This window comes from Micropterus salmoides, unplaced genomic scaffold (genome assembly GCF_014851395.1).
Source record: "Micropterus salmoides isolate LMB-PRFRI ecotype aquatic unplaced genomic scaffold, ASM1485139v1 Ms_hic_scaffold_19, whole genome shotgun sequence".
NCBI classification, from domain to species: Eukaryota; Metazoa; Chordata; class Actinopteri; order Centrarchiformes; family Centrarchidae; genus Micropterus; species Micropterus salmoides.
Window position 1 is genome coordinate 5,217,632 of NW_024041039.1, and position 27,615 is coordinate 5,245,246.

Sequence of the window (27,615 nt, forward strand, 5' to 3'; positions counted from 1 at the left end):
CATGCTCACATCTGAACCAAACTTTACGTGCTTGATAAATCTCCCACCCCGCAGACATCTACACACCAATACCCATTTATATTCATAGCGGCAAGTGCTATGTAGCTCCACATAGGGGACACAGGAAGTGACATATAGCACCTTCATGCGGTGTCGGAACCGCGTAGCAAATTCACAGCCGCACCGGCAGAGCTCCAGAATGTGCAACTCGGCCGGCTCAGACCCGGATGCGCTACAAGTGCGAGGGCCCGCCCAACGCTGCTTGCAGCTTTAATTTCCATTTGAATTGTTGTGGAGGAAAACTAGAATGAAAATACAAACTTAACTAACCACCACCGCATGTTAAGTGACATGTATTGAATAAACTTTATTAGTCTCCATGGCTGCGAACAGGACGACATCATAAGAACAGAGTAACAGGACCGTTGACGCGAAACACATTTAAACAACAAGAATACAAAATACATCAAAATCACAAAAATAAAAACCTTTACATTCTGATAAATGATTAAATCAGAACTTTTCATTGAATGTACAGTTTGACTGAGAGACGCATCTTTACACACAGAAAACATCAACAACAGAATTTTCCCGCTTTGTCGAGGCTCCTGAAACCACCACACAGTTTTCCTTCATTCACTAAAATTGGACCCTAAAATCAGAGACAGATATGGCTGATGGCTTTACAGAGGCAGTGCACGATGCTATAAACTTAGATCTTTGTCTTTCTTTGCGCGTTAAAGGCACTAGAAGCCGCCCAGCTGCTGAATCCTCAAGGATGATTACAGTCCTGTCATAGAAACAGAGGGCATCAAAACGCGTCTAACTGAGGTGTGCTGAACTGAAAAGGCACTGCTGCAAAAGTGTTTTCACCAAACTCAACCTCAAAACAGCACATTTTTGTATTGAAAGGCTCTGAAACAAACAGGCACGGATGGGAAAACGTGCAAAGGTAACTTCTAAATCTGACTCATTTCTTAATTTTTTTCTAGCTTTAACATGCTGTTTACATAGTTCCCATAAGAGGGAAAGTATGCAGTCAGCAGGGGTCAAAGGTCACCGGCTCTCCTCCTCTCTGCTGCTCTTTACAATGCGAGGAAACTGTCGACTGACGTTTCAGGACGCCGTCCGTCCCGGAGGATGAGTTAACGGCGAGCTGCCATTTCCACTGTCATCTCGTCCTGACTGTGTGCTGTTAAAACATAACCTTTGACCTCTTAAGAACCTGTACACTTATGTCCTGGTTCTGGGACTTCTTCTGCACTTGTGTGGCACGTGGAGACGACTGTAAGAAACAGCTCCCTGCTCTAAACCATGGACGTACAGACGAATCTGGAACGTGTCATATTAAGACTTGTTGAGCTTAATTTGGTGAATTTTGGATTTTTTTTATCTGAATCCTCGGTGCCTTTTACATCATATGTGATATATTTAACATCTTAACACTGTTTTGTCTTCAGTAACAGTTGTTATGACTTGTGATTCAGGATTGTGAAGAGTTTCACTCAGAAACACAGTGAAACAGTCAGTCCACCAACTTAATTCTAATAACTAATTCTGAATTTGCTGGTTACAACTAGAGAACAATTCTGTGTGGACTGTTGTTATTTTTCTTAACATTTTAGAGGGTAAATTATTCAAAGATTATTTTTTAAAATTAATATATTAGCTTTATCGTGAAAGTAATGGCAGGTCTGACAGATTTTGTGAAAAGAAAAACTGAATCTCCTCAGTAAATATAAATGAAAAAGAAAAAGAGAGAAAATACAAGAAACTCAGGAACATTTTGTGGTGATGGATTTCTGTATGTGCCCACATTAAAATTTTCAACTAAAAGTAATTTATATGTTCCCATGAACGCATCTTGACCGAGCGCTCCTTAAATGATCTTTTTCACCTTGAACCGTTTATTCATCAGAACACAGACTGTTAAACCAAGTGTTTTGTTTAACAGTCTGTGTTTGTTAATCTGTTTCCACATCAGTATTTGTGCTACAAGCAACAAGCAAGTTACAGCAAGTCAATATATTGTAGGTGATCATTTTTTCCCCAGACTGCTCTACCTACATGAAGGAAGAGAAATTAAGGCAGGAAGTTGGTTAAGTATGATACTTCTTCAAAAAACAGAATTAGTAAAATATAAAGCCACCAAATTTTCTTTCTTTCTTGCCTTGAAATCAGCTGAATTTGACAATATATATAAAACAACAGCATAATATTTTGACATCCTCAGTCAGTTTGTTGGTCTACTGGCGGGTTATTTAAGCGTGTGATTAGCAGGTTGAGTAAGCGGTGGTTGGAGATCATCTTGGGGAACTCCTCTGTGTGTAAATCCTAAACTTTGACGTTCTGTAGCGGTCACGCTGCTGATTGGTTAGTCTGAACATCAGCAGCAATATTTGGACTTCTTCTCAGCTCAACCAGTCTCTTTGGTGGCGAGCTGTGCGCCCTGTTAGCGCTCTAGTCCTCGCTGTGGTTGTACAGGGCTTCTGCGGTGGGGTTTTTGCGGTGGGACGGGGGCACTAGGTGGTCGGGCAGCTCGTTGGGCAGCTCGTAGCCTTCCAGTTTGATCTTGATGAGGTGCTGGGCGAGGGCGAACTCCTCGTCGTCCAGCATGCCGTCCCGGTCGCAGTCGGCCAGCTTCCAAATTTTCCCCAGCACGGTATTCGGCAGCCGCGAGTTCATCATCTCCTTCTTGGCGTTGACTCCGGTGATCTTCCCGTTGATGGGCATCAACATGTAGAAGATCTCGTCATAACGGTGCTTCTCACGGCTGACAATCCAATCCTCGGCGTCAGCCCCGGCGCTGATTCCCTCGCCGTAGCCCTGACCGAAGGGCCCGTCCTGGGAACCCTCAAAGGCACCGCCCGACACCATGGCTGGAGGCAGCTTGGACTCCTCATCACGAATCATCGCCATCAGACCTGCGATCTTTGTGGCCAACATCTTATCCACCGACTCAATCAGCTTTATCTTAAGAGATGGGAACTTACTGAAGTCGTAGTGCTGCAGCATGTCCTGCAGGAGAAGAGACACAAACCTTAAAATCACAATTGTCCAACATTTAGACTAATAACTATGTTGGGTTTGGATAGCATTTTACACCTGATCCAAACACTGAGGCATTTGAGTACAACAACATATTATTGAACTTCATGAGCTAAAATATGTGACTCTTATTTTAATAGCTTACGTTATTCTTTTGTATTTTAAGGAAAAAAGTCCAAAAAGGCCTCTTAAAACTAATGAACTAAATCAGTTTTATTATTCTAGTGTTCTGATATGTCACTTGTTCTGTTGGATTTCTTCTTGTGTTTTTGTTTGTCTTTGTAACGTGAGAAGGTTGCTTATTGCAGTTCCTATTGGCTGCTGACAGAGGGCGATAAAAACCAAAGACAAAATCAGACAAGGAAAAGACTAAAAAATTGTCCTGCAGGTTGTTCACTTCACAGCGAACAAAGCTGATTGGCTGAAACATTAACCTGTCACATGATGAGACTGAGCAGAGCTGAGAATTAAACCTCCTGCTTTCTGCAGCTGGACACAGTCCTCCACCGACCTCTGACCTCTGAACAAGAACACAGAGCCTGCAGGAGGATCCAGATACTACACAACACGTGTCCCTGTGAGAGTACACATCTCACCAGGGAACTGAAAAATCTGAAACATCCTCTTTCACCAATGATCCAATAAATACAAGTGTAGATGGGAAGCGAACACACACACACACACACACCTGCAGTGCAGCATCTCTGCAGGCCTAACAGACCAGCTGCAAATGTGTGTTCCACCAGTGCGCAGATCCTTTTACAAACATCTCTGACATCAGTGAACCTCGCAGTTAAAAAATGTGTTTACTGTCATCTTAAGATCAGTTTGTTCTCACACTGTGTTCCTCTTCACCCGGACAAAAGTGACATTAAACCGTTTCAAAATCAAAGACCTCCATTCTTGCCTCTGTGAGATCCAGTGGTGGAAGAAGTACTCCAATCTTTTACTTAAGTAACAGTAGTAATTAGTAGTCCCTAATTAGTCCTAAGTGGTCCTAACAAATACTAACTCTGGAAGTCAGCCAGAGCTGGGGTGCATATACTAATGCACTACCAATATAAATCCCGGTAAACAAGGAGACAGGGGTTGCAAATTAGTCATGGCTAGAAACCCATTTGCATGGCATCTACTTTGTATACTTTATTAAGCAATGTCTCATGCATTTGTCCCTGTCAAATAAACAAGAAAAAAGTCATTATAAGTTTGTCTGATGGTTTATATTATGCCTGGTTATAGGGGGTGCTACAGCCCCCTCAGCACTCTGCTTCCCGTGGCCATGAGTTCACCTCATCATCAATATGAAGCATTCATAAAACAAGCAATTTACATCATGTTTGTGCAGAAAGAGTTCAGTGAATCTGACTTTAAAAGCTCCTATAAGAAGAAGATACTTTTATTGTAACATACACACGGTGAAACATTCTCTGCATTTAACCCATCCCTCAAGGGAGCAGTGGGCAGCTGCTGTACAGCACCCGGAGACCAACTACAGATGTTTATCACCTGGAGGAAACCCACGCAGAACCGGGACGACCGGGGTTTGAACCCACGACCTTCTTGCAGTGAGGCCACAGTGCTATCCACTGGACAATAGTATTTTTAACTTGTGGTATTGCTAAATGCATAATTAGTATGGCTCAATGTATGAGTTGCTACATTGTTGTTGTTTTTTTTAGGAAAATCCCTCTCATTCTGCCTTTAACTAAGATCTTTGTACTTTTTCAACCACTGGATTTTATCTGCATGATGTTTTTGTCCCTAAGAATTAAACAAAAAACTAAAACGTGATTCTTATTTTGCAGGTCTGACGTCACTTTCTGTTTGTTTGTTTACCTGCATCTTGGTGACGTTGGGGAAGTCTCCGGGGCTGATGTGATGCTCTCTCTGCAAGATGGTGTAGATCTCCGGCAGCCTCATGATCAGCTCCTCCTTCTTCTTCTCCCGTCCGAACAGAGACGGCATCTCCTTCTTCAGGTAGCTGATGATGTAAGCGTGCACCTGCAGGAGCAGCAGGAGACGTTAGGTGATGCCTTTAAACTTGTACAAAGTACATTAACACATTGTGAAAATATTGTCTTAAATCAGCTGGTGGTTAAAGGAACAGTCCCACATTTAGAGAAAGTTGCTGAAACAACGACAGAAAAGTAAAAACAATTTTGATAATCGTCTAATTGTTTCCTTGTTTTCATCAAAACCTTAAAACTCAACAGTTCCTCGAAGTGGAAGGCTACACACACACTCTGAGCCCCCTGCAGTCAGACCTCGGCTGAGCTTCGTTCAACAACAACACTGTTTATTTAACAGTTTCCTCAATCACAGAGCCGAGACAGGAAGGCCGCTGAAGACTAAGGTTATCAGAGAGAGAGAGACAGAGGACAGGTGAGCACACGTTAAATAATTTTCTTCCCCATGAGTTTGGCTTCAAAAAGTTCAAATTTAAAGTAAATATTTTGACTTTGAATATTCTATTATTTACTTAGTCAAAATACGACTTTGTATCTCATAAATTTGGCTTAAATTGTCATAATTCTGACCCAATATCTTTTACCTTCATAATAAATTAATATTATTCTTAAAAACAACAAACATTTTATTCTGGCAGAAAGAGGTTTCCACACACAGAGGAAAGATCCTCCTCATCATAAACACATATCTCAATGATAGTTTAGTTTAGTTATTGCTAAAGGAAATGTTCTTCTGTGGAAATGTGCTAAAAATGGGTATAAACGGACCACAACAACAGAGACCAAACAATAAACAAATAACAGATGTCCGCTCTTGTTTTAAAATAAATGTAACTGGAAGACTGGATGCATGAAGGAGTTGTAAAAGTGAAACGGAAAATCAGGAGACGGACCGGCGCCGTGTCAGGTGGTAAACTACACTGCCGCAGATGGATGAGGATGAGGAAGAGGACGGGGAAGGAATGTAGGAGGGTAGGGAGCCGTCAATCCTTCATACTGGACCAAAGCATTGTGGGAGGTGGAAGGAAGGAAGAGAGGGAGGGGGTTTAAAAAGGACGGAGTGAGGTCATTACATTTTTGAGCAAACAGCCATCAATCGTTAATAGAGGGAGGAAGAACAAAACTACTAGTTGAGCAGATCGTCAGACGTGTCGACAGGCGAACATGAATCCTAAAAACAAGATGTCTTGTCATTGGTTTCCAAAAGTCATTTAGCAGAGCTCTAACTTACAGCAACAATTTAGTACAGCTCACTCCACAATGAGAGATTTTGGCCATCTTGAGAGAAATGTGGTTAATTCCAGATCCTACATTTCCCTGCGAGATTCGTCCACCGAAGGACAATTCAGTTCAGAGTTCGGGAGACCAAAATTTACAACCAAACTGTCAGAATACGACGTGAAATGATGGAGAATTTAACAACATTTCATAACTGTATATAAAGTTTAGGTAGAAAACACACAAACCAAAACAAAACTGTGGGACTGTGCAAAGAAGGAAATCAAGCTAAATCAATGCAATAAAAATAGAGGTGCAGAAAGATGAAGGGAACTGATGTTAAGTTGATGTCTCTCCATTTCTACATGGTAGCGCTGTCAGTCTGTCAGCAAGACTGAGTTAGACAAAATTTAAGTTCTTTGGATCCTGACTAATTTAAAAAAAATTGTCTTTTAGTTCTGTTTTGGGTTCATGTTCACTCTCACTTAGGGCTGAGCGATATGGCCAAACTAAAAGTTTTTATCATTCGATATTGATAATTATCAGGATAAATGTCAAATCATTATTTCTTTGTGGTTTTAGACTTTTCTTTATGGTCAGAACATCACAAACACTTGCCAATCAGTGGATTTTTTCAACAAATAAAGTAAAGTAAAATTAAGTAAAATCTTTTTTCAGTCCGTTTTTGTTGACAAAATTAATATCTTCATAAAAATTAAGTACTAATTCTTGTGATGCAAACAAATTAAATCAAACATATTTATTGAATGTCCACGATGGTTTCCTCCTTTTGGAGACAATAAAAACAACCTTGACCTTGATGCTGCTATTGAACCTGACTTTATTGATATTCACTCACTTTGTAATGGGACCTGATATAAAAAACGCAGCAAACTGTTTAAGCATCTTTTTACTTTCTGATGTTTTAGAAGAAATCACCTGCTGACTCATTTGTACCAAATGATTTTGCATAAATAAATATACGATCAACTCCGTCACAGTTTTCCATCAGCAGATGGATTTTACAGCAGTTAATCTTCTGAATTCATGTTAAAAATCACACAACACACATCTTCTCTCACACATTCACTAACACTTGGAAGTAGAATTAAACCCAAAACCTGCACCGGAGCCCAACACTGAGGTGCAGGAACTCATCCACACAAAGCAAGTAGAGAACACAGGACACAAGAGCAGAACCAACTACAACTGGTCCGTGTTATGTTATGTACTCCCTAATGTGCTGCTATAAAACTCATCCAGTTTTACCACTCAGACATCATAAATTGTGAGGAGCTGATTTGTGAAACCTCGGATGCTCCACGTCTCTGCGACCTTTAGGCTCCTGACTCACTGCTCTTTACTACAACATAAAACAAACAATTTTCCCAAAATGTTTAGACTTTATTCTTAAAATAACAAACAGCTGATCACTCTATCCCAACAGAGGCACCAATACTCATATTAATAGACGTATTAATTTTAAGAACATATCCAAAGCTCTGCATGTATCATTAATCACAGGAGGAACCACAGTTACACCGGCAGGGTGAAAACACAGTTTCAGTTCCTGAAAAGTCCTCTTTGAGAGATGAGAGATCAACTGACAGAAACTGTTAAGAAATGAAAGTGCAATAATGATAATCAGCAGCTGGAAAAGATGGGTAATGTAACGTGTGTATGTGCGTGTGAGCCTAAACATTTACGATTAAAAAAATGCATACAAACTTCTTTGTTTTCCTGTTTTCAGGAATTTTCTAGAAATGATTTCAGTATCTATAAACAAAAACATGATAGTTTTGTAGTCCAACAGCCATTTGCTAAATTAATGTCTATAGAGGGTGTTGAGCCCAGTTATGTTGCACATTCAACAAGCTCTGGCCAGCATCATGCCAGCAGCAGCAGCATCATGTTGCTTGAAACTTGGGTGGCAAGCTAGCCAACAAAGCTAGACAGCAACTGATGCAAGAGCACTTACAGTAATGTTACTGTTGTCCTGATCTAATGAATTTGCCAACATCAACTTGAGATTTATAGCTAGTGGATAAACCTCTGTCTGCGAAACTTGTGGCTGGTTTCGCTCGAGTCTACAACTTTGCAAACAGCAAAACATCAAGCGCAACAAAACAAGATACAGCGAGCCAGCTAATAAGGTTTTACTGACTAGTCCGACAGCAAGAAGGCCAGCTTGGTGTCTGTCCTGCACATTGGGGCGGCTTTTTGCTTCTACTAATAGCTCACCTGCAGAAAAGTTGTGTTGGTGCCTTAAAGCAATAAATGTCCTGCCTGGGATTCCAATGTTATATATCACCAATACTAGGCGCCCCGGCCCGGAGTGGCAATGACAGAGACGCTATTATCTCTATTACAAGTCAAGTGTGCCATCAAAATGATCTTGAGGCTTTTATTTTAAGATACAATTACTACATAATGTTGCTTTGAGATGGAGATTTTTGCAGAGCATGTGCCGTAGATGCTTACGATAGTGAGAAACCTAATAAAAAAGTCGGATGAGTACAGTAAAGAAAGTGATGCACAGCTGATTAATTAACTATTTCCTCCCACATGCATTGTTCAATCTGTTCCAGTCTACGCCGACAACAACAACAACACAGCAGGAACTCGAAGACTTCAAAGTCTCAAACTATTTCTCCGGAGCGGTAAATTAAATTAGTAAACTAAAGGATGCTGAGAAGGTGCAGTACAGTAAAGGCGGAGCAGGAAAAAGAAGAACAGGTGAAGTGAGAGAAGGAAGTAAAGTACATGAACTTGTTAAAGAACATAAAGAAGATGCAGTTTAGGGAGAGGGATTTAAGGAATGCAGGAAGTGAGGGAGGTAAATAATGTAAAGCAAATGAAGAACGTGAAAGAAGGAAAGGAAGTGAGGGAGGTGAAGTGGAGAGAGGGAACAGATGGAGTTTAAGGAAGTTAACAGAAGTAAAGGAGGTAAAGGAAGTGGAAAAGTGCAAGTGTGTAACATAACTGAAGGAAGTAAGGAGGTGAGGTAACAGATGAAAACAATCATCACTCCTGATGTCTGTATGAACAGAAACGTGAAAGAAAGAGCTTTTTCCTGAAGGAAGTCGCTTTCTGCAGGAAAGAAACAGAAAGATTTACCTCCTGAACTTCTAAACACACCACTGACACAGACTGATGGAGGAACAGAACGTTTCTTCTGATTTACTACATGACGCTTCCTTCCCTCCTCAGAAAGTCTAAACAGGAACAGAAAACTGCAGAAAAACACTCCCTAAACCAAAATCAATGTTTAAACAAAGCTCCAGGATCAGTTTGGACGCAGCGATGATTCGTCTCTGAGTCAAAGTCAGGGTTCATTTTCTGCTGCATATTTAAATTTAGTCTCACTTCTGCTTTTTTAATTCTGAGAAATCACAACCTTCTTTTTTCCTCTTCAATATAAGTCACTCAGTAGTTAATCAACAAACAACACCAGTCAGATCAGCTGGATTAGGCTAGGCTAACAGTTTCCCTTTACTTCCAGTCTTTGTGATAAGCTAGGCTAAACACTTCAGGGTCTGGGATACACAACCAAGCATTCCAGGATATTCCCAAACATTCCAGGACCAAAGAAAACTCCAGCAGGTTTAAACCAGAAGGCCTCTGTGTTAACTCACTTTGGCCAGCCTCGCTCTCTTGATGAGGTCGTTCAGTTTACGGAGCGCTGCGTTTCTTGGAAGACTCTGGATGTCCTTGAAGAGGTCCTGAGACTCCGCCTCAAATAAACGCCTGGGGAGGAAGAGGACGGATGGATGAATGAATGAATCGAACTAATAATGAATGAACTAATAAACTAATGAAAGAATGAATGAATGAATGAATGAATAATATCTGACCTGTTCTTAGTGTTCTGCAATCGTTTTAATTAATAAGTGAATGAATGAATAATATCTGACCTGTTCTCCGTGTTCTGCAGGGGTTTGAATTAATAAGTGAATGAATGAATGAATAATATCTGACCTGTTCTCCGTGTTCTGCAGGGGTTTGAATTAATAAGTGAATGAATGAATAATATCTGACCTGTTCTCCGTGTTCTGCAGGGGTTTGAATTAATAAGTGAATGAATGAATTAATAATATCTGACCTGTTCTCCGTGTTCTGCAGGGGTTTGAATTAATAAGTGAATGAATGAATTAATAATATCTGACCTGTTCTCTGTGTTCTGCAGGGGTTTGAATTAATAAGTGAATGAATGAATGAATAATATCTGACCTGTTCTCCGTGTTCTGCAGGGGTTTGAATTAATAAGTGAATGAATGAATGAATAATATCTGACCTGTTCTCCGTGTTCTGCAGGGGTTTGAATTAATAAGTGAATGAATGAATGAATAATATCTGACCTGTTCTCCGTGTTCTGCAGGGGTTTGAATTAATAAGTGAATGAATGAATGAATAATATCTGACCTGTTCTCCGTGTTCTGCAGGGGTTTGAATTAATAAGTGAATGAATGAATGAATAATATCTGACCTGTTCTCCGTGTTCTGCAGGGGTTTTAATTAATAAGTGAATGAATGAATGAATAATATCTGACCTGTTCTCTGTGTTCTGCAGGGGTTTTAATTAATAAGTGAATGAATGAATAATATCTGACCTGTTCTTAGTGTTCTGCAGGGGTTTTTATTAATAAGTGAATGAATGAATGAATAATATCCGACCTGTTCTTAGTGTTCAGCAGGGGTTTTAATTAATAAGTGAATGAATGAATGAATCATATCCGACCTGTTCTCTGTGTTCTGCAGGGGTTTGAATTAACAAGTGAATGAATGAATGAATGAATCATATCCGACCTGTTCTCTGTGTTCTGCAGGGGTTTGAATTAACAAGTGAATGAATGAATGAATGAATCATATCCGACCTGTTCTCCGTGTTCTGCAGGGGTTTGAATTAATAAGTGAATGAATGAATGAATAATATCTGACCTGTTCTCCGTGTTCTGCAGGGGTTTGAATTAATAAGTGAATGAATGAATGAATCATATCCGACCTATTCTCCGTGTTCTGCAGGGGTTTGAATTAACAAGTGAATGAATGAATGAATAATATCTGACCTGATCTTAGTGTTCTGCAGGGGTTTGAATTAACAAGTGAATGAATGAATGAATAATATCTGACCTGATCTTAGTGTTCTGCAGGGGTTTGAATTAACAAGTGAATGAATGAATGAATAATATCCGACCTGTTCTCCGTGTTCTGCAGGGGTTTGAATTAACAAGTGAATGAATGAATGAATAATATCTGACCTGATCTTAGTGTTCTGCAGGGGTTTGAATTAACAAGTGAATGAATGAATGAATAATATCTGACCTGTTCTCCGTGTTCTGCAGGGGTTTGAATTAACAAGTGAATGAATGAATGAATGAATAATATCTGACCTGTTCTTAGTGTTCTGCAGGGGTTTGAATTAACAAGTGAATGAATGAATGAATAATATCTGACCTGATCTTAGTGTTCTGCAGGGGTTTGAATTAACAAGTGAATGAATGAATGAATAATATCTGACCTGTTCTCCGTGTTCTGCAGGGGTTTGAATTAACAAGTGAATGAATGAATGAATGAATAATATCCGACCTGTTCTCCGTGTTCTGCAGGGGTTTTAATTAATAAGTGAATGAATGAATTAATAATATCTGACCTGTTCTCCGTGTTCTGCAGGGGTTTTAATTAATAAGTGAATGAATGAATGAATAATATCTGACCTGTTCTCCGTGTTCTGCAGGGGTTTGAATTAACAAGTGAATGAATGAATGAATAATATCTGACCTGATCTTAGTGTTCTGCAGGGGTTTGAATTAACAAGTGAATGAATGAATGAATAATATCCGACCTGTTCTCCGTGTTCTGCAGGGGTTTGAATTAACAAGTGAATGAATGAATGAATAATATCTGACCTGATCTTAGTGTTCTGCAGGGGTTTGAATTAACAAGTGAATGAATGAATGAATAATATCTGACCTGTTCTCCGTGTTCTGCAGGGGTTTGAATTAACAAGTGAATGAATGAATGAATGAATAATATCTGACCTGTTCTTAGTGTTCTGCAGGGGTTTGAATTAACAAGTGAATGAATGAATAATATCTGACCTGTTCTCCGTGTTCTGCAGGGGTTTGAATTAACAAGTGAATGAATGAATGAATAATATCTGACCTGTTCTCCGTGTTCTGCAGGGGTTTGAATTAACAAGTGAATGAATGAATGAATGAATAATATCCGACCTGTTCTCCGTGTTCTGCAGGGGTTTTAATTAATAAGTGAATGAATGAATTAATAATATCTGACCTGTTCTCCGTGTTCTGCAGGGGTTTTAATTAATAAGTGAATGAATGAATGAATAATATCTGACCTGTTCTCTGTGTTCTGCAGGGGTTTGAATTAACAAGTGAATGAATGAATGAATAATATCTGACCTGTTCTCCGTGTTCTGCAGGGGTTTGAATTAACAAGTGAATGAATGAATGAATGAATGAATGAATAATATCCGACCTGTTCTCCGTGTTCTGCAGGGGTTTTAATTAATAAGTGAATGAATGAATGAATAATATCTGACCTGTTCTCCGTGTTCTGCAGGGGTTTGAATTAATAAGTGAATGAATGAATGAATAATATCTGACCTGTTCTCCGTGTTCTGCAGGGGTTTGAATTAATAAGTGAATGAATGAATGAATAATATCTGACCTGTTCTCCGTGTTCTGCAGGGGTTTGAATTAATAAGTGAATGAATGAATGAATAATATCTGACCTGTTCTCCGTGTTCTGCAGGGGTTTGAATTAATAAGTGAATGAATGAATGAATAATATCTGACCTGTTCTCCGTGTTCTGCAGGGGTTTGAATTAATAAGTGAATGAATGAATGAATAATATCTGACCTGTTCTCCGTGTTCTGCAGGGGTTTTAATTAATAAGTGAATGAATGAATGAATAATATCTGACCTGTTCTCTGTGTTCTGCAGGGGTTTGAATTAATAAGTGAATGAATGAATGAATAATATCTGACCTGTTCTCCGTGTTCTGCAGGGGTTTGGCCCAGAAGGAACCAAGATAAACTCTCACCACCTCCGGTGTGTTGATCACCTTCCCCAGTGACCACATGAGGGCGCCGTACACTCGCATCAGCTGCTGCGTGTCCACCTGACAGCACAGGTAAAAAGGAGGAGGAGGAAGTTAGACAGGTGAGAACAGGTTTAATACTCACGACAGGAATTATTTTATCTTTCTAACGGACTCTCGCCCCACCTGGTCGGCCTTGTTGAGGACGACTCGGATCTTGTCGTCTTGTCCTTTTAAGGCTTTGATGGCCTCGGAGAACTCGTCCGAGATGTCCAGTTTGTGAGCGTCAAACAGCAGAATGATCCGGTCCACCCGTTCCCCGAACCAACGCAGGACCTCTGCGAAGTCATAACCTGCAGACACACAGACCATCATCATATTTACTAATTAATACATTAATCATCTAGTCAATTCTGTGTCACCGCTTGGGATGATCCAGGCAAATAAATCTGAGCAGTGTGAAGGAAAATGGAGATATACACATCTCTCAAGGGAACCATTAGTTGTTGATGATTTACTTCCAGCTAGACAACATTTAGCTGATTGTGACCTTTAGAAACTCCAGAGATAAGAAGATCAATCAATTAGTCAATTGACAGAAATTAATGGCAACTAATTAGATAATTTATTAATCATTGCAGCCATTATTCAAGCATGATTGGTGAACAAAAGCCAAATATTAATATATTGGTACAAGCGTCAAAAAAATAAAGAGTGGATTTGCTGATTTTCTCTGTTTTATATTATATTTGTGAGTTTCAGACTTCTGGTCGGACAAAACAAGACAGTCAACAAGACGTGACTGTGGCCTCTGGGAAGGTGTCATTTTTGACATTTCATAGACTAAACATTTTTGGAACAAAACTGTTAGGCTGCAGGATTCACACGCCCTCCAAAGCCAGCTCCTGCACCGAGCTAACACAGTACTGGACCAGTCTGTCCGCTGAACACACGGAGACAAAGATGATAATAAAAACAGCAGTGACTGTAATGTAGCAGTAACTGAATGGTGGGAGGCACGTGAACACTCAGAGGGAAATGCAAATGTGCAACTGTGTAGAATCAACAAAAAGGACAACAGAGAGCACTGAGTGATCAACAGCTGCTCTACTGTGACTTTAAATGTGTGTGAAGTGAGCTGTGGCAGTCTGGGTGTGGTTCCTCTAAAACTGGGTGACACTGGACTATCTTATTACGCACTGCCATAAGTAGGACCAGGTTGTGGGAGAAAATGTGGTGGAATAAAACACTCCCTCTGTAACAAAGTTCAATGTGGCATAAATAAATATGTGCACTCATAGAAACGTAGGTAGTCAGTAAAGATTGTGTAGTTCAGTGGCTCCAAACTTATTTCCATCCATCCATTAAGTGTGTTTACATGCGCTCTAGGAGCCTGGCTTTGAGTCTAATCCTGGTTTTGGGGATATGACGCTTACATGGAACACAGTCATTTACCTGCCCGTATACACAATCACACAGCAGCAGTTTTCTGATCGTCTGTGTGCAGGTGTGTCTTGACTTCTCATCATCTTAGCCACGTTCGCTACAAACAAAGAATGATCAGAGCCCTGGATAAGGTGTTTACATGCTACGGGATCCTGGTTTCTATTGAAGTACTGCAGGTGGCATATAGCAGTGTTTCCCAGCGGGGGATATTTGTAGTCAGTTATTTCTTATTTCACCATTTTAACTTCATTCTCCACCTTGTTCCAGTGTTTTAGTGTTTACTCACTACTCGGATCTGCTCACCTTGCTTTTCCCTTCAGATCTCTCTTCCTCACACTCACACAAACACTCTGCAGACACACAGGTCTGTCCTTCCTCTTTCTGTTTCTCTCTCACTGTTTGTGTGTCTGCTCTGTTGACATTCTCCATCAGCAGAATGTTCTGTAAAGTCGCCGAAAAGACACAGAACCCGTCTTTTAGATTTGGATTTCCACGTTTCCGTTTTCACAGCAGCAGGTGCAGAGATTGTGTAGGCTTGTTGTAGCCTATCGAAACAATCCAAACAAATGTGGTACCGAATAACATCTGGACGGATGTGTTGTTCACTGTTGCTTTACCTGGTCCGAGCTTGTATACTTTGGCGGCCGTTAACATACCTGGGCGGCCCGCCAAAGTAAAGTCTATACACTGCATATAGGTTTCTGAAGCCATGATAAGATGTGTCATGTGTGGACATCACAGTGCTCTCACACACTCACACACAATTAATGCCAATAATGTTTAAAGATTCTCTGGATGACGTGACACTGAAAATAAAACATTTGCTGTGTTTGCTTTTTCACCAGTTGATTGTAATTCTGTTTGTGGCAGCAGCTGTCAGGACCACATCTGTCCATCCTCCTCCTCCTGTCACTCACTGAGCAGCTTCCATTTAGCCTCAAGTTTATTTTATGGCACAGCAAAGCGTTTTGCTTATATGTGAGACAAAAAAATGGGTGTTAAAACAGCCGCAGTTTACTCAGTCAGTAAGTACAGTGACAAACATGGCTGCTAATTCAGCACATGAACACAGAACATAAAGTGTTGTACAGTGGTTCTGCATAAATTAATATAAAGTTATGACCTCGTGGCATATACCTCCGGATGCTGGAGGTCATTCTTCTTCACTCAATCAAATAAATGAGGCATCACTCATGAAACACTGGACACTGAACTCCCTCCACACTCTCCCTGAAAAAAGACTAAATAAATAATTGGACTATATGAAATCACTCAAGTGCTGATGTGTAATCATGAAAGATAAGCTATAAAACTGTTTTATTGCCTATTTTATGCTACTAGTCTGAGACCTTGAAAGGAGCTGATGTTGCTGCTTCTGCCGGGTGTGTGACTGCACCTACCAGCACCTCTAAAGCTCATGTTATATCTCGTTTGTGTAATAAAATGACACATGGTGGTTTTACAAGGGGCCAGACGCAGTCACTTCCTAGAGTCTTGTCATGACCGTGAGGTTGCCAGGAAGTTAATGCGCCCGGCCAAGAAACAGGTTTAGAGATACTGTATCTGTCTATATCTACGGTATCGGTTTATATCTGCCTCTGAGATTTCTGCCTCCACCCCAAGACAATCGAGGTGAATCGGATTTAAATTGTGGCGCTTACAGCATCAAAGTAAGACATTTAGATAAAGCTGTAACCAGAATAATGTTTCTGGAAAGAGATGTTGGATCCAGGTGGATTACTTGCCTCAGTACTTCAGCTGTAGTTTATTTTGACGCAGTTTTGTATTTGTATTTAAAAGGTCACCTTTCAAATGTACAGTTTACACAACACACACACACTTGTCTAAGTGTACATGCACCACTATCCCATCCAGTCTACCTGAACACACACAGAAACACCTTCAGTAAACACTTCACCATGCAGGCCTTTCAGTCCAGTCTGCCAGCTGTAATCAGGACTTCTTAAATCCACACCTGACTTTCAATCCTTCAATAAAAACCTAAACAAGTCTCAAGTCCCGCTGGTGTTCCATAGAGACAGGCAATCACTGAATCTTCCCATCAGTATCTTTAATGCAGTTTGTTGTACGGTATGTTTTGTGTGTGTGTGGTCCCAAAAGTGACATAGGTAAACATGAGTATGTGTATGTGTGTGTTTACGCTGGAGTCAATGGCACACTGAGCCTTTGTTGAGTGCATCATGTGAGCAAGTTTCTGACAAAAGGATAGATAGATGGTTCGCCCTGTGTTGGCTTGATTTAAACAGTGTTAGCTTGACAAAGTGCTTTAGCCTGATTTAAACAGGCAAAATTAAATTAGTCAGAAAAGATGCTCAGTGGTTACGACCAGTGGAAACTTAGAGACACTCCCTATGTATGTAATTACAGACACTGATTACAGAGTATTCCCCTGTGAGGACTGGTCGTAAACATGACACACGTCCTGTCACAGTGGAGAAACACTGATAGTTTTCTCTAAGTTAGGGCAGAGGAGGGTTAGGTTTCTTGAAGAGTTTAAATGGGACATCTGTAAAATGGTGACTTGGGAGAAGGTGGCCGTAAAGTGGACATGGCCAGTGTCCTAAACACCTATTGCATCACAACAATACTTTCTTTTCCTTCAAAAAAGTGTTAAATTTCATTGTTGTAAGTGCTGCAGTTCCTGATGCTTGCTCTCAAGCTAACAATATTAGCATGCTAACAAGATCATCATACCAACAGTTTACCAAATTTAAGATGTCTTTACTTTGCCTTCAAAAGCAAATAATTGATTTCAATGGTATTAACCGAAGTCAGCTTGAAAAGGTTGCGGTCACTAATATCGATGACCAGGCTTTTACTCCAGTTTGTCCCTCTGCGGAGAATCAGCTACGTTGGAGTTTTTCCAGCCTGGAATTGTCGCTTCATGAAAATATGATATGTGTTGGTGTCAGCAGACAGTGAGAGCAGGAAGACTCCCTACAGCTTCAGGTAACACCTGCAGGTTCAGGTGTTTGGCTCAGGTTGGTCCCAGGAGACATGATGCTGTCTGAGTGGGTGGGTGTTTTCCTGCACCTATGAGACTCATTACAGCTAAACGCAGACAGAAAACACACCTAAGAGATGGATTCAGAAAACGCCCTCCAGCAGGGTTTCAAGTGAGGAATTCCTCTGATATTATATTACAGGATGACTGATTACTACACCTTCCACATCCTGTTCAAAGGCAAACACCTTCAGTCTAACAATACTACTTCCTGTTTAGTTCTGCAACTTGCAAACGTGAGGATAAATGAATGGGGACTGTTGAGGTGTAGCAGTCTTAATTCAATTTTACACAAAGCTGTAACTGGCGGCTCAAGTGGCCGCAAACAATTATGATAATGCAGCAAATTCACATAATTCCTAACATGCTCAAAAAACACCAGAATACTCCTGAAGAAGCTACACTACTCAAATAAAACATAGCAGTATAGGCTAACAACCCAAACGCTGTTGCCAGTTTCAGCCTTCTGGAGCACCAAAAATGCTGTTCATGCTGGATTATTAGGGATGATTGAACAAAATTGAACACAGTTCACTGTACTGTAAGCATGGAACCTTTTCATGCACAGTATATTTGGGCTTTTACTAAATTCCTAAATGTTGCAACCAAGTTTAAAGGGAAGAAACTGTAATCAATCTGGAAATACAGTTATTTGTCTGTCAGCTAACATGTAGTGAACACAAACATTAAGGAATAGATTAAAGGCTGGTACAACTCTCTGCTTCTACAAAATGGGGTTAGTGTTACTGCAGGTACCAAGTACCTCATGTTTCCCCCTGTTTCTAATTATATATATATATATATATATATATATATATATATATATATATATATATATATATATATATATAAATTCACCCACCTACACCTATGAACAGCCCACTCATTAACATGCTGTATCTTGTGTGTTGAATCTGAACACAAACTGAAATGTTGAATTATTTTTTTATTTAAAAAAAAAGGACAACAAAACCTACCAGTAAAACATTTTACAAAAATGCCCATTGTGACAAAAGCCCTTCTATTCTTCCTATGGGGCAGTGATGTAATGTTGGTCACTGAGTTCATTTATTGGTGATGGAGCAGACCAGCGAAACCAGAAACCAGGACTACATTCTACTGGACTGGAGTGGGTGGGGCCAGGGGGGACAGAGCCAGGAGAAGAAGGGAGGGATTACTGGCTGAAAGCCCAGGGGCACGAGCTGAAAGTCAGATTTAAGAATTTAAGTAAGGCTCAGATCCAACAATGACTCACTGAAGTACAGATTAAAACCCCAGAAGAAGAAGAGGAGAGAAGGGAAATGACAAGAAGTCAAGTGAATATATGAGAAATTAAGAGAAGTAAAGAGGATTGAGGATCGCTCCGCCTGTCTGATTGCCCGCGACTGCCTTCCTACCAGCTCGCCTCTCATTGAAAATGAATTAGCCTACTAGACGCGTCAATCGATTCCTATTTGGAAAGGCCTATAATATGTCTTTTATTTCTGCTGAGGCAGAATTCAAAAACAGACTAGAGGTGATGAACCCCACAACACACACGGACAACAAAACAATTGTTCCTGAGGCCTTTAACTGTCGTCGCTAACTGAAAGGACTTTAGCTCTGCTCTGTGACATTGCAGTCAAAATCCACCCTCTGATGATGATCGCCTAGCAGCAGCAGTCTGACCACAGCCAACCGGGCAAACAGCAGCTCCACCCTGCAGACAATCCTGCTGCCAAACATGCAACTGTAATGTTCCATTAAACACACATTAAACATCACTTTTTAAAACACTTCAATACAGCTCACTGACTGCAAACACATGTGACATGAAGGAACTACTTGTATCCTCCACTGAGTGTTTGTAGTTTGACAAAATTGTTGTTTTTCTAATTCCCCAAGGCCATTCAAGGTTATTCTACACAGACAGTAAGGGTCCGCATTTAACTACAAAATACACCACTGGATCAATTATTTCTCTCTGATTACGATGTCCAAATCCACATTACCCTGAATCTTTTTTGCTGTCTTCCTCCTACTCAGCATTCAGTTAACTTCTGATGTCAATAGCAAAGTTGGTCATAGCATCATGCAAACTAAATTGTAGCAGCAATATTTCTCTACATTTCAGAGGCAATTCCTTAAAATCCCTAAAGTAACCGCCATCATTCCTTTATTTAAGTATGCATTATTGCATTAAGTGCTTCCCTACCAGAAGTACAAATCAGGGATGAGTAGGGGTGGGGGGAAAAAAAAAATCAATACAGCATAGTATCGCAATATTTTCCGAGGCAGTACTGTATCGATACACGGACGTCAAGTATCAATCTTTTATTATATAAATTTTACGTGAGAATTTTAGTTTTTGGTACTATAATAATAAAATCAATTGCTTTTTCAGTCAACTAAAAAAATAGTTTTCCTTTGTGAACACAATCTGAAATTGGAAAAAAGGTAATAAATTCCAATACATTGCAATATGTTTAAAATCGCAATAATATCGTATCGTGATTCCCACCCCTAGGGATGAGTACCACTAACAGAGCAGTTGATTACTAATTGGAAATGTACCTGGTACCCCTTAACCCCTTTTTGATGGTGCCGCATGGCCAAGAAAATACCTTATTGGACTAAATATAAGACCAAATAAAGCAGATATCATTTCACACAATCTGTGAAAAACATAACAATCAATATCATGTGTAGTATATGACACACATACAGCACTTCCATATAACACCCACACCAATAAATATTCATGCATGTGGCCTAACAAATTCTACATTTTGCATTAGCACAACATCTCTAATATGACATACACCCATGGACTCATTTATCTCCTGTTGCTAAACTAACAGACTAATAGTTTGTGCATCATTGTGTGTTCAGACTACCGGTGACAAAGTAACAGGCTACAAGTAATCTGCACTGGCCTCAACTTTCTCCAGCGCTCCATTGACACAGTGAAGCATGTTTTTGTTTCACCATATCTGGTCCCCTTTTCTCTCCTGTTCTGTTCCTTCTAAAAAAAAAATGAAAGACACAGGTACATATTCTTGCTGTTCCAATGCTATTTAAGCCTTTTTTCTGCAACACTATCAAAAAAATGCAGCTTGGCAGAAGGTGGCAGCTACTACGGGAGTACCTAGGGTGACCAGACGTCCTGAAAAATTCGGGACAATCCTGTCCAGTTTGTCCCGAAAATCTGACTCAACACGAGTTTTGATTATAGCCTAATTAATCATTAAATGCTGGTTGTTGTGTAGTTCTCTTGCTCCAGCAGGGGTTGCAGGTTATCTGTAGCCTACATTGTGTCAACATCGTTTTTAAAGCCACAAAGTAACACTTTGTTTTCTTGTGGTTAGTTGAAGTAATAGTCGCGAAGACAGTACACGGAAAATGTAGGTTCAGGCATCCACGGCGGAGAGATCTGACATACGCGTTGCACAGACAGATGTGACAGACACAGCACTAGATGATGATTTAACCACTGTTACATATCCACAGTCGTTGTGTTTGTCCTAATGACAGACAGTGTTGTCTGTCTGTGTTGTGTTTTGATTTTCAAGTGTGTTAATGTCTAGCCTAATGATCACTGAATGTACCGGGAACTCATAAATGTGATGTACTCAAGGTTCACACGGCTAACATACATGTAGTTTTACGTCCTCAGTAAAATCACTTGTGCAGTTTGACAAAACAAACAGGTGGTAAAAAAGATGCATTATGAATCATCTGCAGGACATATTAACAATTTGACCAAACAAGAATGTTCACTTCATCCAAATGTTAATGAATGTGATGAAAAACAGAGCAGTGGCTGTGATCTCACTGAACCCTCATCTATTGCGCCTGTATGGTGGAGTTTAACCTGTCAGTGATGCTGCTGGCGTCAGCCTGCCTCTATGTGTGTATGTGTGTGTGTGTTAAGTCACAGTTGGCCTGTTATACGTCTTCAGGAGGAATTCAGCCTCAGCTGAGCAGCTCTAAATGCTTCCAGATGGAAGGAACGCCCTGCCGCCGCTTCCTGTGGCCCTTCGTCCCTCCCTCTAATCCTCCCTCCATCCATCCCTCCACCCATCCAGCTGAGGCTTTTTACTGATGCTGTCATCCAGGCTGACTCAGTACAAGAGCAACAGTGACAGAATACAGAAGAACAAAGTATATAGTTTCTATACGATAACCACACCTTAAACAGGACAACCTGCAGATGCTACTAAGGGCTGGAAAAAGCACTGCCACCTCTGCATGTTTTTCCATGTTCAAAAACGTTCTTGCGTCTGTTGGTCCATGTCTGGTCTCCATTATAAATAGCTCCCTAAATTCTGGTTTTGTTAAAGCTCATTTTAAACATGCAATTTTGCAGCCTTCTCTGAAAAAGACTAACCCTGACCCATCCCTCCTCAAAAACTATAGGCCTATTTCTATTTCTTTTAATCTCAAAGATTAAAAAAACAAAACAAAAAGAGTTGTTGACACAGAACTTTAGATAAATTCCAGTCTGGTTTTCTGTCAGAAGCATTTCACTGAAACATTTCTTCTCAGACATAATGACGTTTTCTGATGCAGGTGAATTTTCTGTTCTGGTGCTGCTGGAGCTCAGTGTATCTTTTGATGCTGTAGACCACAGCATCCTTATTCAAGGGCTTAGGTGGTGCGTGGGTATCTCTGGGAGCGCCCTGGACTGGTTCCCTTTCTGTGTTGTTGGGTCATTACATATGAATCTGCTGTTCTTTCTTGTGGTGTGCCTCAGGGTTCTCTCTTGGGCCCAATTTATTCTCTGTGTATGCTCCACTTAGGTAAAGTTTTTAGTAAATTTAAAAGGTATCTCTTATCACTGTTACACTGATGATATCCAGCTGTATGTCTCCTTTAAGCCACAAATAAGCCTTCTTGCTGCTTCTGAGCTCTTGAGCTTCCATGGTTGATCAACATATTGGGTCTATGTGTTCAGCAATACAGTCAAACCTCATAAATCTAAGTGTTATATTTTAAGTACTTGAGCAACATATCAAATCATTGACCCCTACATGTTTCTTTCATTTAAGAAAAATTGCCAAACATGAAGATATTTTAATCAAAACCTGAACTAAAGATGATCATTCATGCATTCAAATCAACCTGGTAAAACTTCTGCAACTCCCTCTTCACCTGCTTCAGCAAGTCAAATCTGGACCATCTACAAATGGTCCAGAACGTATAGCCCTGCATGGTCAGGGACCTGGGTGAATCTCCGAACTGCTTCACCACTATATATCGCCACTAGGTCACTTAGGTCTTCTGATCAAGGCTTCCTGGATGTTCCCCGCACTCGACTAAAAACATTGTGTATTTTAAGTGGTGGCTCCCACACTGTAGTACGCTCTTCCTTTAGATATACGTTCTCTGTTGAGGCCTTTAAAAACAGCTGAAGATTTTTTTATTTAAACTGGTGTTTGTCTGGCCTTCTGCTGTCTAATGTGTGCAACTGTGTGCGTTTTAATGTCCGTTATTGTTTATTAGTTAGTTATTTATGATGTTGTTGCTTATGTTTTGTTTTACGATGTTGCATGTGGCACACTGGCTTAAATCAATAGATGCAGTATATGTTGAATGAAATGATTAAATTCCAAAATTTCATTTTTGCAACTGAGGGAACATTTAGGGCCTGACTTAAGATTGATTAAATTATAGATGCCTATAGAATAAGTCTTCCAAATGTTATAGATATACCACATTTAAAAAAATGATTAAAACACACTCCATTTTTCATTAAGCTCGTCTCCGTACATCCTGCCTCCTCACAGGATGTCTGTATTTGAAAATGCAGCTGTCATCAAGCTCACAGATCTCTTTCTCTGCTGACTTTCAGTTGCCAAATTTGTAACAAATTCTTTTCTGCAGCAGATGGATCTTCCTCTCTGCTTCCTCCTCGGGGGTCTTCAGTTTGGATTCTGACCACAACTTCAAGACCAGTAAAAAACAACAACACATCTCTAACACACAACAACAACACAACAGCATTTCAGAACATCGAACACAATGCAAACTGAGTACTAACAGTCACCTCTGAGACTCTTCACAGTAGGAGTTCCTCTATTGAAACCTTATGAATGGGACCTCAGGAGGAACCCCTTCATGATGGCTTTATGAGGACTAACAGGACTTTTTCCCAGAGAAACTACATTGGACTGTGCTGTCTGAGATATTTGACTGTTTGGCTCCACACCCAACATCTCACTGCTGCCCTATAAAACCTTCAGGAAAGAGTTCAAACCGTAGGAATCACCGAAAACAGACTTTCTGTCAGACAATGCTGATCCCACGAAGCAGCAGAGTGATGGCTTTCCTACATACAGTAGATGATTAAACAAAGCAGCAGTCGCCAAGAGTAAGTGTTGAAGAACAATTTAAGAACTATAAGAGGTAGTTCCTCTAAATGCCACTATATCCAAGCTAAAAAAAACACTATGATGCAGGTCAGAAGGAAATTTTTCTCACTAAAATTAATGTCAACGGGACAAAGACTAATTTCCATCCTTATGGAAAATAAAGTTGCATTCTACACTTTTCCAAGTCACAGTGTGTCCTAACTTGTGTAACTAATTTTAAGTTAGTGTTATGTTTGGTATAATTGCTCACATGTAACTTCAAAACAGTTCCATATACTGTGTGCAATTTTTGTTTTGTGTCTTTTCAAGAAATGTGTGGACATACACATAATTTATGAGTTGTCGCTGAAAAACATAATTTTTATGACATTTTTGAATTGCACTTCCTCCAACCAACTCCATAATTAAAAAAAAAAAGTACTGCACACTGATCCACTGTACATAAGTCATGCTCTCCATCAGTAGCCAAAAAGAATTTGTGCACCCCCATCACACATAAACGGATTAAATTCTTATCTGTCATTAATAATATTTGGGGAGCAACAAATAAAAAAGGACCCCTGTTAATTTGATTAAAATAAAAGAACTGATTCAGGTCAACAAAATTTTTATTTCCCTACATAAATCATATTCATTCAAATTAGTTCCACTCCTAGTTTTCTATTGGTCTTCCACGCCCACCCTGCATTGAGTCTGTGCCCACCCAGGGGGCCCTGACCCACAGATCTATACTATAATTGTAAATCAGCATCAGTGCTGGCTGCAATCACACACTTCAACTTATTCAACATGCCTTTCTACGAGGTCTAAAAGGTCTGCTTGAAGTTTAACACACCGTAGTTATTGTTTGACAAAGTATCAAGAAATCCTACACATGACACTACAATCGGACAAAACTGCTAAACCTGTCAGAGGCAATATTAAAACATTGTCACATGTGATCTGTGTATTCAGCAGCTGTAACTGAGCTGTGTTTTCCTGAGAAATAAAACTGTAAATAACTGAGATGGTTCTGTTTTTAACACGGACACCTCTTCAGTGCAAAGCGCAGACACTGGACCAAACAAAATCTTTAAAATGTGTCACTACAGAGGGGAATTTTCAACAAATGCTGGAAAAGTCCTTTTCCACTGTGCATAAAACATATTCATTTAAAATACATAATAATAATTAGTAATTTAGCTTATAACTGCTCTGTATATCAGAGGTCGCACGCCTCTGCAGCAACAATCGGTTAAGTGTCCTGGTCAGGGACACATTGGTGGATGTCTTGTAGTGAACCCGGTCTCTCACACCAAAGGCATGCATCTTATCCACTTATCCCCACCCCCATTTTATAAAGACTAATAATGATTAAGAAAACTGCTAGCACTATTAGATACAGGAATGATATTGATGCTCCACAATTATTACAGATCTGTGTGGCAGTTGTCAATCAGGTTCTCTGGTTTCAGATCTATATTTATAAACTCTGTAGTTAAAGATCAGCAGTGATGAATCAGAGGAAACAGACTGAGAGACAGAACAGGAAGTGAGAGAAAAGAGGGATGAAGTATTTCACAAGAATGTTTCAAGGAGACTTGTGAGAACCCTACATCCGGTCAAGTTCGCCCTGATGGTGGTGCCACAGAAAAAGGTCAGCAGGTAACCAAACATCTTTAATACATACTACAATACAAATGTGTCAGGATACTTTGACCTCTGAGCTTTGCAGCCTGTAAGTTTTCCTATCTGCAGTTAAACTGTAACTCTAACTGATGACTGAATGCGGAGGTTTGTGGATCCCAGCAGGCTGAATTCATACAATATGAGGAAGTGAAAGAATCTCAAGGACTATCATGCAACAGCACAAAGGATGTTTCTGATAGCTCAGTCAGCGCACACACACAGACACAAAGTTCATACCTCTGCTGATTCGTTGTTTCTCTCCAGACAGGATACCAGGAGTGTCGATGATGCTGATGCTCTGAAGAACCTGATTGGGCATCTGAGAGCAGATAAACCTGAAAAAAAAAACACCCAGACACACAATCCGACACACACAGAGGAGAGAGTGAGACGGGTATCCATCGTTTGATTTCAGACAGACAGTTAATTCTCTCTCTTATTTTAGGCCCATATTTCACTTTACAATTCAAATTGATATTAACTCTTTAACTGAGTTTATCTAAGCATTATAAATACATGAACAAAAAAACAAATACTTAAAAATCAATTAATAACAATTAAAAAGTTTGTATCCCTCTGGTTTGATTTATGTTCCTCTACAAAACAAAAAGACCAACCCAGATATACCAACACGAATTCAACTTCTTTTATTCTTACATGGACGCAACATTTAGACCACAAAAGGCCTCACCAGAGGGGGACCTATTATTCATTCATTCATTTATTTATTTATTTTCTGCTGATAATACCCAGTTACTCTGTATTAATGCATGTACCGATAATGATAATAATTAGCTTCCTCGATTATACATTTCACTTGAAAAGTGAAATGCACAACAAGGATGTAAAAAAACAAAACAAAAAACAAAGAACACTTAATTTATTACTAAAACATCAATTGTCATGTCAATTTAATATATTACAAATTTGCCTCAATGAGCTTCGCAATCTGTACAGCAGACGGCCCCCTCTGTCCTCAGGGCCTCACCTTACATCAGGAAAAACGTCCCAAAAAAAACAAACAAAAAAAGGATAGAAAGCTCAGGAAGAGCAGCAGGAGGAGGATCCCTCTCAAAGGACAGATAGATAGGAAGTACATGTTGTGTGTACAGAGGAGACCAACATAAGAAAGGTACAGCAAGATCATCATTTACTAAGATATCCTTGAATCACTGAAATATAAGCGTTTGTTTCTTTAAAAAAAGGCTTTGTGAGTTTTTTGCTAATTTACCTGCACTTTAATTACATTTAGTTACGAACTCAATTTCACTCTATACCCTGCTACATTTTCTGTCTGAATATTGAATCACTCAACATCGGTTATTACATCATGTTCCAGCTTTGTTTCATTTCTCCGTCAGAGATCAGCCCCTCTGAAGTAATTTATTATCCAGGTCTCTCTGCTCGCTCTATTGTTTCAGTCAGGAAGGATCAGGGTTGTAAAAAAAGGCGAAGCTCACTCTGTCTCTCGGAGGAGAGACGGTGTTGTGTAATAAATCGTGCGTATGATTATCAGGAGGATTTACAAATGAGAAGTCAAAGGATTCATCATCTCACTATGTAAAACAGCTAAAATAAGCCGCCTTTTACCAGTTACACATGAAGGATTTTTACACTGCAGTATTTCTGGGATTATGTTCAAGTTTACTGTCACATGTACAAGTACAGTGAAACGCTTGTGCCCCGGCTCTCCCATCATTAAATGACTAATTCAGCATTTTCAGAAATATGCTTAAACGCTTTCTCGTGTCTGTGTGTACATTTCCAGCTTGAAACTCCCCCAAATTTGTGTTTTTATATTTCTGTTTGTGTTCAGATAAAACAAAC

At 39.8% G+C, this 27,615-nt stretch overlaps 1 protein-coding gene across 1 annotated transcript in view; it reads right to left on the bottom strand.

Moving 5' to 3' along the window:
* Positions 1-342: 342 nt before the first annotated feature.
* The window catches only part of ehd4 (EH-domain containing 4), a 38,949-nt gene continuing 11,676 nt past the window's right edge, over positions 343-27,615 (bottom strand). The window contains exons 3-8 of the mRNA XM_038728305.1: positions 26,026-26,123; positions 13,483-13,649; positions 13,244-13,377; positions 9,869-9,980; positions 4,885-5,049; positions 343-3,018 (exon numbers count right to left, since the gene is read on the bottom strand). Coding sequence (XP_038584233.1) covers positions 2,461-3,018; positions 4,885-5,049; positions 9,869-9,980; positions 13,244-13,377; positions 13,483-13,649; positions 26,026-26,123 — 1,234 coding nt within the window. The 3' untranslated portion in view covers positions 343-2,460. The remainder of the gene's footprint in view (positions 3,019-4,884; positions 5,050-9,868; positions 9,981-13,243; positions 13,378-13,482; positions 13,650-26,025; positions 26,124-27,615) is intronic.